The 20,605-nt window shown below is 34.1% G+C and overlaps 1 protein-coding gene across 1 annotated transcript in view; it reads left to right on the forward strand.

Annotated features, from left to right (window-relative positions):
- The window catches only part of Polr2A (RNA polymerase II subunit RpII215), a 31,062-nt gene that overhangs the window by 6,894 nt on the left and 3,563 nt on the right, over window positions 1–20,605 (forward strand). The window contains 11 exon segments of the mRNA XM_072534051.1: window positions 639–770; window positions 894–1,273; window positions 2,171–2,404; window positions 2,697–2,798; window positions 4,159–4,457; window positions 4,587–4,773; window positions 5,037–5,361; window positions 5,830–6,447; window positions 12,517–12,851; window positions 17,675–17,964; window positions 18,080–18,319. Of these exon segments, the coding sequence (XP_072390152.1) occupies window positions 639–770; window positions 894–1,273; window positions 2,171–2,404; window positions 2,697–2,798; window positions 4,159–4,457; window positions 4,587–4,773; window positions 5,037–5,361; window positions 5,830–6,447; window positions 12,517–12,851; window positions 17,675–17,964; window positions 18,080–18,319 (3,142 nt within the window).

The raw sequence follows: 20,605 nt of genomic DNA on the forward strand, positions 1-20,605 counted from the left end.
TGGGGATGTTTTTCATACATGGAGGTTGGATCTTTGGTACCAATCGAAAGCATGGAACAGCTAAAAATAAAAGTTCATGTTGGAATAACGTTTGGACACAGAACTACAAAAATGTCAGCCTCAAGGAGGAGCGATTCTTCAACAGGACTCTGCTTCCTGTCACAAGTCAAAGCAAATGATGGAATTTTTCAAAAATAAGAAGATTAACGTTTCAGATTGGCCCGGTAGTTCGCCAGACCTCAACCCCATTGAAAATTTATGGGCCTTTTGCAAAGCTAGACTGCACAAAATCGACTGTACTACACAAATAAAAATGATAGAAGCGGTCATTCAGGTTTGGTTTCAAGATGAAAGGATATCTGGAAACTGTCAAAAGCTCGTAGAATCTATGTAAAAGCAATAATTGCAGCCAAAGGGGGACATATTTCCTACTAAATGATGTAAGTTTACCTTTATAATTTTGTCAAAATATAATTTTTTTTTAAATAAATTGTTTTTTCATTAAAACAGACTATGATTCCATTAATTCGCACAGTACTGTACTTCTGTGAGTTACTTTGCAGCCATAACCATCATTTTGGATATATTGCACCAAATTTAGATAATTTTATAAATATATGATTTGTTTCTACTTATAGAATGTTGGAATTAGTACAGAGAGGCAATTCTCAGTATCCAGGAGCGAAGTATATCATCAGAGACAATGGAGAAAGGATTGATTTACGTTTCCATCCAAAACCGTCAGATTTACATTTGCAGTGCGGTTATAAGTAAGTTTCCTTTTTGTCCAAACAGTCCAAAATGTTTGCAAATAGGTTTATTAGATCTAATCCACGAATACAATGAAATAACTAATTAATAAACTTGATAAAACATATTCTTTTCTAATTTAGGGTCGAAAGACACATCAGAGACGGCGATCTCGTAATTTTCAACCGTCAACCAACCCTCCACAAGATGAGTATGATGGGCCACAGGGTCAAAGTGTTACCCTGGTCGACGTTCCGTATGAATCTCTCGTGTACTTCTCCCTACAACGCCGATTTCGACGGCGACGAAATGAACTTGCACGTTCCCCAGAGTATGGAAACTCGAGCCGAAGTCGAAAACCTCCACATTACTCCCAGACAAATTATTACTCCGCAAGCTAACCAGCCTGTTATGGGTATCGTACAAGATACGCTGACAGCTGTTAGGAAGATGACAAAAAGAGATGTGTTCATCGAGAAGGAACAAATGATGAATATATTGATGTTCTTGCCAATTTGGGATGGTAAGTCTTTTGTAACGTTCAGTAATCAATAACAGACAGTTGTTATTTACAACTTTTTCTTTTTATTTGTCTTTCAAAATTGATTTACAGATTAATTTTGAAATTAAAATTCGTCAATATTAATAATCCAGCACAAAAACCGAGATATTTCTATTAATATCTCGGAACATGAGCTATCGTCCCGTACAATCAAATATCACAATTGTAGAAAGTGACTCATGTTTTAATTATTTTTATAGGTCAGTAAAATTGGACGTTTACCCTATAGAAAAAAATATTTTTGTTCCGTCAAAGGAGAAAATTTAAGTATTATTTAATAAACAAATTAAAGGATTATTGCAAAATTAAATGTTTTGGCAAATATTTGGGTTCTAAGAAAAATGTAACATCAGCGTGTATGATTCAACTTGAAGTTATCTGCAATGTGGTAGTTAATATCTTTCTCTAACGGTAGATAATATCTGCGATCAACATCATCGCAAATTACGGCGATGTAATTGGCAACAACGCCATTGTTCGGGTAGCAATTTTATTGTCTGTTATTTGTACGTCGGTTTCATAAGCGCACTGACAGGGGTTTCATAAAGCTAAGAACAGAATTTTTTGTATTATTATTACTAGTGAAGGAGCTTTTACGTTTACATTTGGTGAATTGTGAGTAATTTAGTTTAATTCAATTTGGTGACAAATAATAAATATAACTGACAGTAGTATAGTAAACCGTATATCAAAAAGAAACATCACAATTTAACACCCGGAGAAAAAACTATAGAGAGTGTTCTCGATATTCATTGGTGGGTCTTTAACAGTTTCTAGATCCTATTTACTATTGTCTATGCCATGAAGTGTCTTAGACATGTAAAACAATTCTTAATTAATCTATATCCACTTTCTTAGGTAAAATGCCCCGTCCGGCCATCCTCAAACCCAAACCGTTGTGGACAGGAAAACAGATATTTTCACTGATTATTCCTGGTAATGTAAATATGATACGTACCCATTCTACGCATCCCGACGACGAAGACGACGGTCCCTATAAATGGATATCGCCAGGAGATACAAAAGTTATGGTAGAACATGGAGAATTGGTCATGGGTATATTGTGTAAGAAGAGTCTTGGAACATCGGCAGGTGAGTCGATTTTAAACATTGTTATATTGAGATAATCAGGTTCTGAACAACTTATTTTTAAAAAATATTGAAATATTCACGTCATGAACATTATTTACAAAGAAAAATGGTTTTTCTGATAAAAACTCTCAAGGAAATGCACAGATTGGCACCGTTATTTTTTTGTTTTGATAAAAAAATCCTTTTTAACTTGCTTGTTCTGATTTTTCGTGCTTCATCATTTATATATATACTTTGGTACATTTTTAAATTAGCGAGAAGAGAAAAAACTCACTCTGTATTTTATTTCTAGGTTCTCTGCTGCATATCTGTATGTTGGAATTAGGACACGAAGTCTGTGGTAGATTTTATGGTAACATTCAAACTGTAATCAACAACTGGTTATTACTAGAAGGTAAGTGGAATGCTTTTTCATAAGTACCAAATTTTCATAAACTACCAAATTTTTGCAGTTGGATGAATCTCAATGGAACTTGTTGCATTTGATTCGTAAGAGTGTCAGGAAATTTTGTGAACAAAAATGATGATGTGGAAATGAAAATTGTATTATTGAACAAAAAAATGTATCTTCCAAAGTGCATTTCGAATTAATGAAAGATGAAAAATTTGTAATTCGGAAATCATTGATGGAAATGAGTTCAATATTACTACCCGAGGATTTTCGGGGTCTTTGAACACGAATATCATAGCGGCGATGGTCTCCGAGGCACCTGGTGCACCGATGCATCGTCTCCTGAAGTTTTGTGGAAATTCGAAACAAATCAGTGTAAATTCGTTACTCAAGAGTTTTTGGTCTCGCTGAACACCAATAACATGACTGGGATGGTGTGTGAGGCACCTGGTGCACGAGATGGGCCTCTTATCCTAGAGTTTTGTGGAAATTCGATAAAAATCAGTGCATATTCGATACTGTTTAGATTTGGGGTCGCTGAATACTAACATCATGTCGGCGATGTACTCTGAGGAACCTAGTGCCCAAAATGGGCATCGTCTCCTGGAATTTGTACATTGAAGTGCATCGGAGACTGATTTTATATCGAATTTCCACAAAACTTTAGGATACAAGGTGCCTAGCATACCATCGCTGACATAATATTAGTGTTAAAGGACCCAAAAACCACTGTGTAACGTGTCTGTACTGATTTTGTATTAATTTCCTCAAAACTCCAGGAGACGAGGTCCACGTGCACCAGGTGTCTCGGAGACCATCGCCGTCATGATATTCGTGTTCAGCGACCCCAAAAACCTCCGAGTAATAATATTGAACTCATTATCGTCCATTATTTCCGGTTTAACAAATTTAATATTTTTCATCACTTCGAAACGCACTTTGGAAAATGCATTTTCCTTGTTCAATAATTGAATTTTTTTTACACCTCATTATTTTTGTTCAAAAAATTTCCTGACACTCTCATGAATCGAATGCAAAATGTTTCATTGAGTTCCATCCAACTGCAAAAATTTGGTAGGTATTGGGCCTTTTACCGCTTCATTGTCTGGCCTACTGTACTTACGCAAGTCCTCCAAATTGGTTCCCAAAAGTGACTTAAATTTGAATTACTATATTGGTTACCAAATTTCAACTCATTGTTGGCCGTTGCTATAACGACAGAGCACCTATAAGAAAGCAGTACGTAAAATTACTTCCCACCTCTAATAATAAAACTGACAAGTGAGCGGTGTTGCCGCGCTGCATAATCTATTCGTTTTCGCAAGATATAATCTCGTATTTATAAGGCTAATTTTTATTATAGGTCACAGCATCGGTATCGGAGACACAATTGCCGATCCTCAGACTTACACAGAAATTCAGAGAGCCATCAGAAAAGCCAAAGAAGATGTAATAGAGGTCATCCAGAAAGCTCACAACATGGAACTGGAACCGACTCCCGGTAATACATTGCGTCAGACTTTCGAAAATCAAGTAAACAGAATTCTAAACGACGCTCGTGACAAAACCGGTGGTTCCGCTAAGAAATCTTTGACTGAATACAATAACTTAAAAGCTATGGTGGTATCGGGATCTAAGGGATCCAATATTAATATTTCTCAGGTAAATATAAACAAAAATTCTGTGCATACCGCCAGAGACTTGTATATATATTACCCCCGGGGACCGGTATTCTTGGTATCTCCGGAGACCTGTAGTAATTAAATTGTGAAATTTTATATTTACTTTCAGGTTATTGCTTGTGTGGGACAACAGAACGTAGAAGGTAAACGTATTCCATTCGGTTTTAGAAAACGCACTTTGCCGCACTTCATCAAGGACGATTACGGTCCCGAATCCAGAGGTTTCGTAGAAAATTCGTATCTTGCCGGTCTGACTCCTTCAGAGTTCTATTTCCACGCTATGGGAGGTCGTGAAGGTAAGTCCTGATTAAGTTTATGACCAATATTAGTAAAACCGCAAATAGATTTCTTATTAAATGGTTTCAAATAAATTTCTAACTATTTATGTGATGATACAACATTTTTTATCGCCCAAAGTAACATCCTCACTCATCGTTCATATAATTTTTTTCTTTAAGAAAAACCTGTATGTATTTGGGAGACTTTTTTTATGGGTTTATTTATTAAAAATTAGCATGTAAATGGCTATGATAAGTTTTTAATAAAATACTTCCCACAGGTCTTATCGATACTGCTGTAAAAACTGCCGAAACCGGTTACATCCAGCGTCGTCTGATAAAGGCTATGGAGAGTGTAATGGTACACTACGATGGTACCGTAAGGAACTCTGTAGGACAACTTATTCAGTTGAGATACGGCGAGGACGGACTCTGCGGGGAAATGGTAGAATTTCAACACTTAGCAACGGTTAAATTAAGTAACAAGGCGTTCGAAAGAAAATTCCGATTTGATCCGAGTAACGAAAGGTATTTAAGAAGAGTGTTCAACGAAGAGGTTATCAAACAACTTATGGGTTCAGGGGAAGTCATTTCCGAACTTGAGAGGTAAAATATTATATAAAATCTACACTTTGATACTATAATATCTTCGTTGCAATGAGGAAAATATCTTTTTCGGTCACAACGGTCCATATTTTTGAGGTTTTTTATAATGCTATCCTTTATTTAAGTTATCCATGTTCCTTCTTTTCTATTTTGGCACCCAAACTCTCTCTTAAGAACTTTATAGGTAGTACTATACGATAAAACTGAGTTGAACCACGTGACCTTGAGCCACCGAGAAGCAGGCGTGTATATTTTTTACTTCTGCTTTTTTGAGCGGAGTTAACAGCTAATTGTTGTTTTCGAATCGAATTGAATTGAATTAAAAACCATCGCTCCGTTGTGTAGACGATAAGAAAACTATGTTTCCTCTCCTCAGTCACTCCTGGAGTGACACATCGCGTTTTTTATTCATGGTATTCCACTGTTTCTTTGTTATCTATATATTTATTAAGTATTTTATGTTTTTAGAGAATGGGAACAACTTCAGAAAGACAGAGAAGCCTTGAGACAAATCTTCCCCAGTGGAGAATCCAAAGTGGTACTCCCCTGTAACTTACAACGTATGATCTGGAACGTACAAAAAATTTTCCACATAAATAAACGAGCCCCGACAGATCTGTCTCCCTTAAGAGTTATACAGGGCGTTCGAGAATTACTAAGGAAATGCGTCATCGTAGCTGGCGAGGATCGTCTGTCCAAACAAGCAAACGAAAACGCAACGCTACTCTTCCAATGTCTAGTCAGATCAACTCTATGCACAAAATGTGTTTCCGAAGAATTTAGGCTCAGCACCGAAGCGTTTGAATGGTTGATAGGAGAAATCGAGACCAGATTCCAACAGGCCCAAGCGAATCCCGGTGAAATGGTCGGCGCTCTCGCCGCGCAATCGTTGGGAGAGCCCGCTACTCAGATGACACTGAACACTTTCCATTTTGCTGGTGTGTCCTCGAAGAACGTAACCCTTGGCGTACCTAGGCTGAAGGAAATTATTAATATTTCCAAGAAACCTAAAGCTCCATCTCTAACCGTATTTTTAACTGGTGCCGCTGCTAGAGATGCGGAAAAGGCGAAAAATGTGTTATGCAGGTTGGTAATTTTTTAAAACTACTAGATACGTATAATATGTTATTTTAGTCGCAATTCTTCTGAATGTTGTAATTTTGGAACTGTTCAAATAATTCGTTCCCACCTCTATGTTTAACAGTTTCTCTCATAATTTATTAGTTTACTATAGTAGAAGCTTCAGTTAGAATGCAGTGTTGGTCTTACGGCGCGCAGCAATGCCGCTCATATCGGCACAGTGGTAGGTGTGTGGTAGTTTGACGATAGACTGAGAAATCAGGACCGTACGCGCTTCGTTTCAAAAATCTTTACTCATTAATTTAACTGAGTTAAATAAGAGAATAAACAAAAAAAAAACAAATTGATTCTATACAAAATGCCTGTATTCATAAAATATTCAATACCTCGTAATACTTATATACATATACAGGGTGTCCCGGAAAATAGTGCGTTCCTTAAAGGTATGAGCTGAGTGTAGCATTTAAAACAAAAAAGTCTTATAACATTTTTTTATAAAGTCAACCGTTTTCAATATATTATATATATATATATATATATATATATATATATATATATAATATATATATATATATATATATATATATATGATATATATATATATATATATATATATATATATATATATATATATAATATATATATATATATATTAAATTAATCCATATGATTAGTGTCCACAGAAAAGCAAATACATCCGGCAACGTTGCGCTCCAAAAAGGTATGGGTAGAATGCACCATTGAAAAGAAAACTTTCTTATAAAATAAATTCTTTTCTAAAGTCATCTGTTGCCTCAAAAAATAAAAATAAATTTCTTTTACTAAAACTTACATTTGGCAACCCGATAGTTTAATTTATTTTGATACAGAGAAGATATATTATTTGTAAACAGTCGTAATTACCCGTAGCTCAAGATTAAATAGTATTGTCATGTTTTCGATTCGCGAATATCACGATATGTTAACTGCGTACGGTGAAGCTCACTGTGACAGTAATAGGGCTGTTAGACTTTCTTGAACGCTATCCCGAACGACGACATCCTAATGCCCGAAGTTTTGTGAACGTGTCCCAAAGGTTATTAGAGACGGGTTGTGTGATACCTAAAAAATCTAGCGGTAGAACACGAAGCAACCCTAGACTAAATGTAGAAGATGTGATTTTGGATATCTATCTATCTATCTATATAGTCCTTGCTGTCCAATTTTGGACATAGGCCTCCTCTTCCTTCTTCACGTCTCTGTATTGTAGGCAGTTTGTATCCACTTCGGGCCTGCGTGTTTCTTCAAGTCATCTGACCATCTCATTTGTGGCCTTCCTCTTTTTCGTTTGTAACTATATGGTATCCAGTGTATAATCATCTTATTCCATCTGTCGTCTTTCTGTCTTATGTATGTCCAGCGAACTTCCACTTAAGTTTTGCTATCTGCATTAATACATCAGCCACTTTTGTTTTGTTGCGGATCCAAGTATTTCTTTTCTTGTCTAATAGCCTGATGTTCAGCATTTGCCTTTCCATGGCTCTTTGGGTCTTTGCTATTTTTTCCATGTTTTCCTTTGTAACGAAAACATGGATTTTGGATATAGTCATTAATAATCCAAGAGTAAGTACCCGATCTGTGGCTAGAACGGTTTGCATTTCAAAAAACATTGTTCACAAGATATTTACGGAACAACTGTTACATCCTTACCATTCCAACGACTGCAAGATTTACACCAAGGCGATTTACCTCGAAGAATAAGATTTTGTAGATGGTTCAAAACAAAATCGCCAGAGAACCCGAATTTCCGTGCAAAGTTTTGTGTGCAGATGAAGCTTGTTTTACTAGAAATGGTGTGTTTAATTTTCACAATTGTCACGTGTGGTATGATGAAAACCCGTATGCTATACGTAGGACAAATTGTCAAAAACAATTTAGTATAAATTTATGGGCTGGGATTATTGGTTTACCGTACGAACTTCCTAGAAGATTGAATGGAGAAACCTCTTAAAATTTTTTGCAGCATGTTTAACAACATTAGATCTGTATTTTGAGAACGATTTCCGAAGTGGAAATTGAAACGTCAATAAACGTACTTTAACCTTTAATTGTGGCCTATTCCTATTTAAATAGTAATTACTTTAAAATGCCACAAGAAAATAGCTTCAGAACAATATTTTTTGTACCGGTTTCAGTTCGCCTTTCTGGTTCTCTTCGCGGATATCATAAATTTTGCGAACACTCACACTGCACATTTTCGAAACTTTTTCCACAGTAATAGTCAAGCTGTCACCATGATACTATGATTAAGAAGATAAGATGTTGCGCATCTTATGCGTGACGTAAGTCAAGTCGTGACGTAATTGGAGAGTTGCACGTTCGTAATGTCAGTTTTTTGTATGTGTCAATAAATAATATTTAATAAATAGTTTGGAGATATCCTTTTGTGTACGATTATTGTAATTATTAAATCTTTATTTAATATTATTATTTTGCTAATTGAATAATTTCATCACAGAATGCATAAAAATTCCATTTAACTTTAACAAGAATTCAAATTCTACTCTCCAATGACGGCATGCGCGAACACGACCGATTTTGTGCTACGGGAAGATCCTATCTTGTTAGTCATAGTAATATGGGTGTCACCATTTTTTAAGTTCAGATGATGGTTCAATACATTTAACACCACACGTTTTATTCGCACACTAACACTGGTATTCATAGTGCGTCGCCAGGAAGAGTCGCCGGCGGATCTTCAGTTAGCGAACACTCCATCGAGATTTCATCTTCTGTTTCATAGTCAATCTTCGGAGAACCGCTAGTGGGCGATCGGTTACTTACTACTCGATATGAAAACATAGACGTATTTGATGACAAGGATCTACAGCAATCGTACTTGTGAACTAGTCGACTGGAGTTACAATTTGCCAAATTTAAATGTAATCGTTTCTACTCATTCATATTAATATTATAATGTATAATATATTAAAGTTTTTAATATTGGTAATAGTATTAAAGCTTTTAATATTGTTTTTTAATATTACTAATAATATTAAGTAATTAAATATTGCGCCTTGCATAAAAAAAGTACGAGATAAATAACTCGTTTTTTTATATGAAAGTGCAATTTTCTTGCAAATGCTTGGTTTTTTTTACAAGATAAAACAAATTGTATGAAGAGTAGCTAAGCGTTGGGTAGTCAGTGGCGAATCTACGAGGAGGGAAAAAGGATCTTCTGAATTTGCCAATACTTTGACTGAACACACAACCAAGAGAGGATGGAATGTTGTCAGACCATTATCAATATTGAAATATAACCAGTACGTAAAAAACACAATTTACGAGTGTGCTGATTGTGACAAAAAAAAAACCTGGACAATGCATAGGATATTGTTTTCGCAAATACCATTCAACCAACAGATAGATTGCATTCAGTATATTAGTTTAAATAAAAATTTTATTTTCTAAAGACCTTTTAATTGTTAGCTGATGTCCCACTAACAATTTCTAATTTGATTTTCTATTTTATACACATTGATATGTTATAATTACTCGTACATACATTTGTTTTTCTTGATTTGTTTTTTATTTATTGATATTATATTGGAAAAAGTTATAGGTTTTTATGGAATTTTGAGTAGTATTGAGCAGGAAAATTTGGAATTTTAGAAAGGGAGAATTGTATTTATTTATTAATTACTTCAACACAGCTAAGTGAAAGAGCGCCAAACGGTGTAACATAAAATTGAAATCAATTAAAATGTTGTTCAATAAGTCTTCTTCGTACAATCTGTCCAATATTTTGAGCTTGATTCGGTATGTGAGGTTCATTATCATCTAGTTCTTCTTCCACATTATCTTGTTCATCATTTACATCATTCACTTTGATCCCAATATTGTGAAGAACTGCACATGCCACAATTATTTCTGGAACTCTTTCCAATTTATTATTTAAACCCCGACTCAAACAACAAAATCTTTTTTTCCACAATCCAAACAATCTCTCAACGGTATTTCTCGTTCTAATATGAGATCTGTTATACCTTACTTCTTATTCAATTCCAGGATTTAAAAGAGGCGTCATTAAATACGGTAAACAAGCATAGCCACTATCTCCAAGAAGAAATCCTGTTAAACGGCCATTCTCGAAACGGTGTTTCACTGAACCATTATTGAAGATCATCGAATCATGTTCTCTTCCAGGCCAACGAGCTACAACTTTGAAAATTTCTAAATTTGGTCCACCCACTACTTGGACGTTTATTGAAAAATATCTTTTCCTGTTTCTATATACCTCGGCCATATTCCCTCCAAGACTTTTTATTGGTATGTGGGTACAGTCTATACACCCTGTTACTTTGGGAAAATTGGCAATATCGTAAAACAGCCTTTGGTTCTTTCTCTGGTTTTCGAGACTTTCAGGAAATTTTATATATGTGGGTAATAGCTGAGCAAGTAGACGGGAAATTTTAAAAATGCATCTCGAAACCGTGGGTTGTGAAAATCCTCTAAGATGTCCAGTTACAATCTAAAAATTAAATTAAAATTAACTATACTACGATCTACCATTATATACACACACATATATATATATATATATATATATATATATATATATATATATATATATATATATATATACATATATCATGTTCTGAAAATATATTCTTTAATTTATCCTACCTGAAAATTTCCAGTAGCATAAAATCTCAAGGCAACTAAAAGACATAAAATGGGTGGAAACGGTAATCCACGTCGATTAATTTTCACCATTTCATCATTTATTACTGGCAACATTATTTCAATAACTGTTTGTTTTCGAAATCTATACCTTTTTCGAAATTCATTATCATTATAAAAGTGTAATGGATTTTGCATGTCCCTTATATATCTTTTGGTACTTGTAATATATCGTTTTGTTCATTTATTTATCGGTTAACTACATAATATTGATGTAAATCGTCCATCGCAAACGTATTTCAAATTGACGGGCGAATCGGCGAATCGCCAGAGCATGCATATACCTTCTCTGGCGAAGCTTCGAAAATCTCTAAACAGGGCATGCGTCATTCGAGTGTGAGATCACTGTGAAAGCGACTGGCGCGTATCCAGCGACATGCCAGCGACTGTTCGGAGAAAGATGCTTTACGCTTGCGTCAACCAGGCTGTAGGTCGACTATGAAACATAGATATGGTGGTGAACAGCCAGCGACGCGCTGGAGTCGGACTATGAATACGAACGTAAGAGTCACACGCTGTTTGAAATTCACGACAGATTCTGGCAACGGCTCTATGATGTAGGTATGTACTTTGTATGTATGATGTACAAATCTACAAAGAGACATGTTTGCTTTGCGTGGACAATGGGTAAAACTGATTCGCTTCATCTTTATTACCCGAAGAATGTGTTTACAATAGAAGCTATTGAAAATTGATAAATATAGATAAGCTATGTGTGTGGTTGGGATATTGACTGCGAAACCTAGGTTTCATTCCCCTAATCATGTTTGACTTTGATTCTTGACAATGATTAAAATAACATCTATTAATATTTGAAATTTACATTATTAATATTTCAAAAACAATATAACTACGGTAAAAAATTCTACATTATATAATTGGTGAACTTACAAAAATCATATTTTTTATACATTTTTATACAATTTTCTAGTAGTAGGTATCCAGTCTTGTATCCATGCATCCAGTACCCAGTGGTTATGTTTTTTCAATATTATCCAGTTCTCTTATTTATACATCGATGATTGAATCATGCTTTAGTTAAAACAATAATGATAGTTTTTTATGCAACCGTAGGCAATTGTGTGCGCGTATTCCTGTGCTATGATTCTTAAACTTGGTCCTGGTGCACCGCTTGGGGCAAACCGGCAACGTGGTCGGCCGTTCTCCCGTAAAAAATACGTTGCCTGCACTGCATTCTTACTGTGGATTCTAGTATAGTCAAGGAAGTTAACCGTATTTAAGTAATTTCTAAAATTTACTGGTCCTTTTTAATTTTTTTCGATATTTCTCATCTTTGTGTTCAGCGACGTCATATAAATATATACGATACATTATAAATTGCTTACGTTTCAGACTTGAGCACACCACTTTACGTAAAGTAACCGCCAATACCGCCATCTATTACGATCCAGACCCACAAAATACCGTCATTCCCGAGGATCAGGAGTTCGTTAACGTCTACTATGAAATGCCTGATTTCGATCCGACTCGTATATCACCGTGGTTGCTTCGTATCGAACTGGACAGAAAAAGAATGACCGATAAGAAACTAACTATGGAACAAATTGCCGAAAAGATCAACGCTGGTTTCGGTGACGATTTGAATTGTATTTTCAACGATGACAATGCTGAAAAGTTGGTGTTGCGTATTAGAATCATGAACAGCGACGATGGTAAATTCGGAGAAGGTAAGTTTGTATCATAAACAATCATTTTTTATGTAGGAGATTTTGTTATTATACAGTGCTAGTCGAAAGTCCGTTCCTCCCCTCGTATCTTTTGAACTGTTATTGTTACAATAGTGAAATTTAGAGGGAGGTAATAATCAGACGTAGGCTTCTCAACTAGTCATAACAGGTGACGTAATAGTGACAGATGACGTTACAGCGCCACTGTGACAGATAATTTTAAATAGGACCTTATGGCAAGTGAGACCTTATTTAAAAGGTATTTTTAATACCTATTCAACCATACTAATTTTATTTGAGTTAAAGCTCATTTTGATGAATAAATTAAATATATACTAAAATTCTAGCTTCTCATTTAATTAATAAATATTAAAACCTCCGCCTCTGGTTACTTGTCAAAAAGTTGACGTTTTTCAATTCTCTAATTGTTTTTACGTCAACGTCAACTTTTTTGACAATTAACCAGAGGCGAACGTTAGAATATTTATTAATTAAATGCAAAAGTACAATTATTTTAATATACCTATTCATACTAATTTTGTTTGGATTTAAGATGATTTTGACGAATAAATTAAACAAATACTAAAATTCTAGTCTGGCATTTAATTAATAAAAATTTATTAAAAAATATAAAAATAAACGAATTTATGCATTCAGATTTATAAATCACTCAGTATATGATGTTACATACATGTAACGCTAGAATCTAATGAGTGCAAAAATACAAAATATATCTGTAAACAGTTTTATTTATTTAAAATACTGAAAATAATGAAAAAGGAATTTAAACATTTTGGTTTGTGTGATAAGTAACGAAACAATCAATAGAGAGACCTAAGTTACATTTTTTGCACATCGTGCCTGTTGAACTTTTGCAAAATCTTCCAGCACAACGTCTTCTTTTGTCGTTTGGAATATTATACACTAGCTGTTCGATCCTATCATATCTAATTTCATCGGCTACTCTTTGCGCATTGGAAGATGGAGATGGAGTCCTGCCAGTGCCTTTGGGAGATGACGAATATTTCTTCAAATAAACTTGCATGATGGCCCTTCGGAAGTCTATTTGGGAGATCTGAGAGATCTGAAACGTCAAGAAGCAATGTAAACAATGCCCAGTACCATTTTCTGTTTCTAATTTGAATCCTGTACTGCCCAACATTCTGATCCATTCGATCGGTACCACCCATTTTTTTTTTGTTATACTCTGCAAGTACTGCTGGTCTGATAACTTGTATGTGTTTTTTTTCCTTTTGCGAATAACGTCTAACATTTGATATTGGATTGATGCCATATCTATTTAAAGCAATGCAAACTACGGAATTATCGACCCACTTAGCTACTAGTAAAGCATCCGTCTTACTAATAGTACTTTCATAGTATTCCCTTTCCTTTCTGAATATTTTTCTTAGCTAATAAAAGACAGCTCCTAGGTAAAAAGTCGCAGTAAAAAATAACCCCTAAGTTTAAAATGGAAAATACACAAAAATTAATTAAGTACTATATACAGGGTGAGTCATGAGGAACTTTACATACTTCTACCATATGTAGAGTCCCTCAGGGAGCATATCATGTGGCCACTAAAAAATGTCAACTCCTCTTCTTTATTAATTAACAGGGTGATTTGTGTAATTGACCATTTATTTCATTTTACTGTAGTGTTTATACGGCTCATTTGATTTTTTTAATTTTTGCATGATACAGTACACTACTATCAAGCATTCGACTGGTATTAGCTAAACTAAAAAATTCCAGGACTGGCTTTGGAAAAATTAATTTAGGGATTCGTATTAAATATTACACCCTGTATAATTTTTTTTAAAAAATGCAATAAGTGATTTTCAAACTACATAAATAGCCAATGAAAACGATATATGCGACAATGTTGTCGCACTTTTATTAAATTTTTAGTGAACGATCAAATCTTACCAAAAATAGAACAACCATAATGAAGTATCAAATTATAAGGTAATTAATTTAAACAAATGTTATAAATTTCAAACATTTTAATTGAAATGATAAACTGAGTCACTGCACAACAAAAAACAGTAACTACTAACAATAACGAAGAACAATTAAAAAAAAAACTAAAAATATGTACATAGTTATGATAAACCCATAAATTAGAACTGGAAAAGATACAATAATGGTAACAAAATAAAAATAATTCAAAATAGATTTTCGAAATGGAACCCTGCAGCCTGTACACATTTTTGTTGCCGAATTGTTAATTGACGTATTGAATTACGGATACTCTGGGGATCGTTTCTAATAGTATTACAACAATGTATAATTCTATCAATTAATTGTTGTCGATTATTAATATTCACTGCGTAAACTAGTTGCTTCAATCGTCCCCAAATATGGTAATCAACGGGATTGAAATCAGGGGATCTTGAAGGCCACGAAATAGGACTTGCACGTCCTATTCACCTGTTGCCATAAACATTATTGAGATGTTGTCTCACTGCCAGTAAAAAGTGTGGGGATGCCCCATCATGCTGAAAATACATCCCTCGGATAGCAACGTTCGCGTTGGCAAGCAAATTCGGCAAAATATTTTGTAGAAAGTTCAAATAGACCTGCCCTGTTAAAGGACCATCAAAAAAGTGAGGACCTACTAATTGGTTATTTATGACACCAATCCACACGTTAACCGAAAACCTTAACTGAGAACGACGTTCTCGAATAGCATGGGGATTTTCTTCTGCCCACACATGTGAATTTCGTGAATTATTTATCCCGTCTCTGGTAAATTGGGCTTCAGCTGTAAATAGTGTCCTGTATAGCGTTGGTCGATTATTGTTAATCCATCTACAAAATTCTAACCTATCGATCTCATCTCCAGCATGTAGTCGCTGAACCATTTGAATGTCATATGGGTATAGATTATTTTTTTGTAAGACTCTACTTACTTTTGATTGAGTAACATTGAGTTCTCGACTTACTTGTCTAGTGCTTATTGTAGGGTTCATAGTAACGGCGTCCATAATGTCATCTTCCTGCGCTTCATCTACATGTCGCTCTGTTGTTCCACTAGGAAAAGTGCCATTTTCTCGCAAATAATTAAAAACTGACCCAAATGTTGGATGACTGGGAGTTCGACGATTAGGAAATCTCCTGCGATATTCTCTACTAGCAGCCCTACCATTCCCATTACAGAATCCATAAACAAATATTATGTCTGCATATTCTGTGGTCGAAAACTGATGTGGCATTTTGAACGAAAGTAACAAAAGCTCTACCAAAACTAACACAATGTACTTAACGTAGATATGACAGAAGAAATATGTATTCTTGTACACATAAATAACAATTAATAATGACAATAATGACAATGGGTATAAAATATCAAGAAACGTCAAACGGTCAACGCCAACCTTCATTTTAAACTTTTTTAGATTTATTTTTATTTAGTACAGTTGATGCAATGTATTATTATTTGACATAAAATTTTAATCATTTACAATCAACAAAAACTAACACATACAAGAGGTTTGACTTTTTAATCAATTTAATTTATTATTTATAGAAAATAATGCCCAATACGATCTATGAGTAAAAATTTAAAATTGAAAAACAATTGATTCTATCGTAGAGATAATACAAAGTGACAGTAAAGATGTTAATTTTCTACGTATTAGATTATGTTGTAGGAACTCATTTTAATTAAAATGTTTGAAATTTATAACATTTGTTTAAATTAATTACCTTATAATTTGATACTTCATTATGGTTGTTCTATTTTTGGTAAGATTTGATCGTTCACTAAAAATTTAATAAAAGTGCGACAACATTGTCGCATATGTCGTTTTCATTGGCTATTTATGTAGTTTGAAAATCACTTATTGCATTTAAAAAAAAATTATGCAGGGTGTAATATTTAATACGAATCCCTAAATTAATTTTTCCAAAGCCAGTCCTGGAATTTTTTAGTTTAGCTAATACCAGTCGAATGCTTGATAGTAGTGTACTGTATCATGCAAAAATTAAAAAAATCAAATGAGCCGTATAAACACTACAGTAAAATGAAATAAATGGTCAATTACACAAATCACCCTGTTAATTAATAAAGAAGAGGAGTTGACATTTTTTAGTGGCCACATGATATGCTCCCTGAGGGACTCTACATATGGTAGAAGTATGTAAAGTTCCTCATGACTCACCCTGTATACACTATAAAAAGTACCGGTTGAGTTTACCGAAAGTACAAGCTGAATATAGCCGCAAATGTCAAAAATATTTCGGTTTGGCAGTGTTGGCATGGTTTTGTAATGCATAAGTTGTATGCTTCAAATATAAAGATATAAAGCTTTTAAAAAGTACATTTTGATTATTACTTTATGAATTCTGCAATTTTTAATTTATATCAAGCAATAACGAGTAGATATTTGTCTCTTTCGAGATTAATTGCAAACATCTATTGCAATCTGGCAACTGCTGATTTGACGATTGCCAAATATATCCCCTAATCTATCAAAGGGTAATTGCTAAAAAAATTTCTAATAATTAACTGCAATTTAATCTCCAAAGAAATAAATATTTACTCATTGTTGTTTTATATAAACCAAAAATTGCAGAATTCATAACATAATAAACAATATGTACTTTTCTAACGCTTTATCTTTTTATATTTGAAGCATACAGCATCTACATTATAAAAACATGCCAACACTGCTGTATCGAAATTTTTTGTTAAATGTTTGACATTTACGGCTATAATCAGCTTGTACTTTCGGTAAACTCAGCCAAAGCACCTAGTACCTTATTTGTTAGATTTCATATTTTATATAATATAAAAAATATATTTCAAACATTTCCAGGTGCTGATGAGGACGTAGACAAAATGGACGACGACATGTTTTTGAGATGCATCGAAGCGAACATGCTCAGCGATATGACCCTACAAGGTATAGAAGCGATTTCTAAGGTATACATGCACTTGCCACAGACTGACTCAAAGAAAAGGATCGTCATTACCGAAACCGGTGAGTTCAAGGCCATCGCCGAATGGTTATTGGAAACTGACGGTACCAGCATGATGAAAGTACTGTCAGAAAGAGACGTCGATCCGGTCAGAACGTTTTCTAACGATATTTGTGAAATATTTTCGGTAAGATTAATTCTTTTCCGTTTCTTTATTTAAATTTTACGTAAAAAACACTTTTACTCATTAAAATGTTGAATACCAAGATATTCTAATATATATTCACATTTATTTGTTACAGGTACTTGGTATTGAAGCTGTACGTAAGTCTGTGGAGAAAGAAATGAACGCTGTCCTTCAATTCTACGGTCTTTACGTAAACTATCGCCATCTTGCCTTGCTTTGTGACGTAATGACAGCAAAAGGTCACTTGATGGCCATTACTCGTCACGGTATCAACAGACAAGACACTGGAGCCTTGATGAGATGTTCCTTCGAGGAAACCGTAGACGTATTGATGGACGCCGCCAGTCACGCAGAGGTAAGTATTGATACAGTCACATTTTCAGTAAATATTCTTCCTGTTAAATTAATAGTGACAGCTGAAATATCCGGTTTTTTTATTCTTCATGTTACTGCATCAAAAGTAAAATGTGTTGAGTTCAATTTTACATTTTTTTTGTTTAAAAACATACTTCGTGGAAAAATTAGAGTATAGAACATCCCAGAGGTACTTTTCAGTGCGTCACTGTTTTTCGATTTCTTTCTAATGCATTAAGTTGGGTGTGACGGAAAAAGCGGTAGTTCCGTGATTAAACAGAACTATATTGCAGCGTTAAAATAAGCTTACATACATAAGCGATTCTTTCCTAACCTACGTTTGATTCGTTGATATTTAAATGCGCGCTTTCTCTAGCCAATCAAATACGCCCATTACTAACAGTTGACGTAAAACTTCGTCCATGCTGGCCATTCTTTCGAAGTGTTGAACAGCAAGTGACGGCTGTCGTTCAGGTCAGTATTTGTACATAGTATTGGGTGTTTATTTGTATTTGTGTAAGGCCAATATGACAAGATATACGGAAAAAGAACAAGTACTAATATTAAAATTACTTAGATATTTTCAATTGGAAAAGGAAGCTGGACAAACATTATTACCAATTTCTGCTGTTCGTAAAGTATTTAATTATTAATTAAGTATTTTATTACCCTGAAAATAAAATTGTTTTATTTACTGTTTATTTCAGCGTGTTGCTAATTTTCTATTACACTGATATTCAAATTCTACTTTTCAGTGTTTTTAATAAACTATTATTATTACGAATTAGTGAATAAATAGTTTTTATGATTAGAATTATATTTTATTTATGTAATTAATTTATAAGTTACCTAATAAATTTTTGAAAACAGTCTTTTTTGTGTAACTTATACTATGGCCAAAAAGCAGTAGTTAGAATAGAAGACATAACATCAGAAGAAATAGAAGTACAAAGAGTTGTTCGACAAGGGTGTATACATTCACCAGTATCATTTAATATATACTCGGAAGACATATTAAGTAAGGCAATGGATTAACAAAATGTAGGCATTAGAATTAATGACATGATCATAAATAACCTGAGATACGCTGATGATACAGTTCTTTTAGCCGAATTACATGAGGACCTACAGATACTTCTTAATTAGGTGACCGCAGTAAGCGAAGAAGAATATGGACCATCACTCAACAGAGCAAGAAATATATGATAATAACAAAGACAACTCAGGACATTCGTGAGATATATGTACAGAATCAGCTTATTGAAATAGTAAGAGAATTCAAATACCTATATACAACTATTAATGAAAACAATGACAGCTCTCAAGAAATACGAATCAGAATCGAACAAGCCAGAAGCGCATTTACAAGAATACAGAGGCTTCTCTGCTGTAGAAACTTAAACCTTAAGTTAAAAATATGACTGCTGAGGTGCTATGTGCTATCCTTATTATAATACGGTATGGAAGCGTGGACACTAAAGAAAATTGACGTGAGGAGACTGAAGGCATTCGAGATGCGGATGTACCGAAGAGTACTAGAGATCTCATGGGTAGATGGAATAACCAACGTTGAGGTAATGTGACGTATGCATAAGGAAAGAGAAGTACTAAAAATTAAGAGGAGAAAAGTGGGATATATGGGTCATGTGATGAGAAGAGATAAATATCTAATACTCCAGGTCATTATACAAGGAAAATCCGGAGAAAAAGATCCATAGGAAGGAGATGTAACTCATGTAATAACGACTTATTTAGAGCCGCGGTCTTATAATTAAAAATCGCTGTGATGATTGCCAACTTTCGACGCGCAGACGACTTGACGCCAGATTGCCTTGAGAAGAAGAAGATACAAAAATTCAATAAATGAATCATTTTGTCGTCGATTTTAAATATTTCCATATTTATAAATTAAATAAACAATATTGTTTACTTTTTATTTTTATTAATATACGGGATTACCCCCATTACAAAAAAATATATCTTAACATATTTTGTAATAATCAAATCTACTCAGATGACCTTGCAATAAAAATACTAGTAATTCCACAAGCTTTTCACCTGTGGCTAAGTACGATCCTGGCATCTGTCAGATTCTTCAATAATTATATGAAATAATTCTCGACACACCTAATTCATTCTATGACGTCATAATTAATGACGCACTGAAAAGTACCTCTGGGATGTTCTTTACACAACTCATGCAATGAGACTTATTTTTATATCATATATTTTATATCATATATATTTTCATTCATACAACTCATCTAAATATGACTATATCTTAACC

The sequence above is a fragment of the Diabrotica undecimpunctata genome, chromosome 6 (assembly GCF_040954645.1).
Source record: "Diabrotica undecimpunctata isolate CICGRU chromosome 6, icDiaUnde3, whole genome shotgun sequence".
In the NCBI taxonomy this organism is placed as follows: domain Eukaryota; kingdom Metazoa; phylum Arthropoda; class Insecta; order Coleoptera; family Chrysomelidae; genus Diabrotica; species Diabrotica undecimpunctata.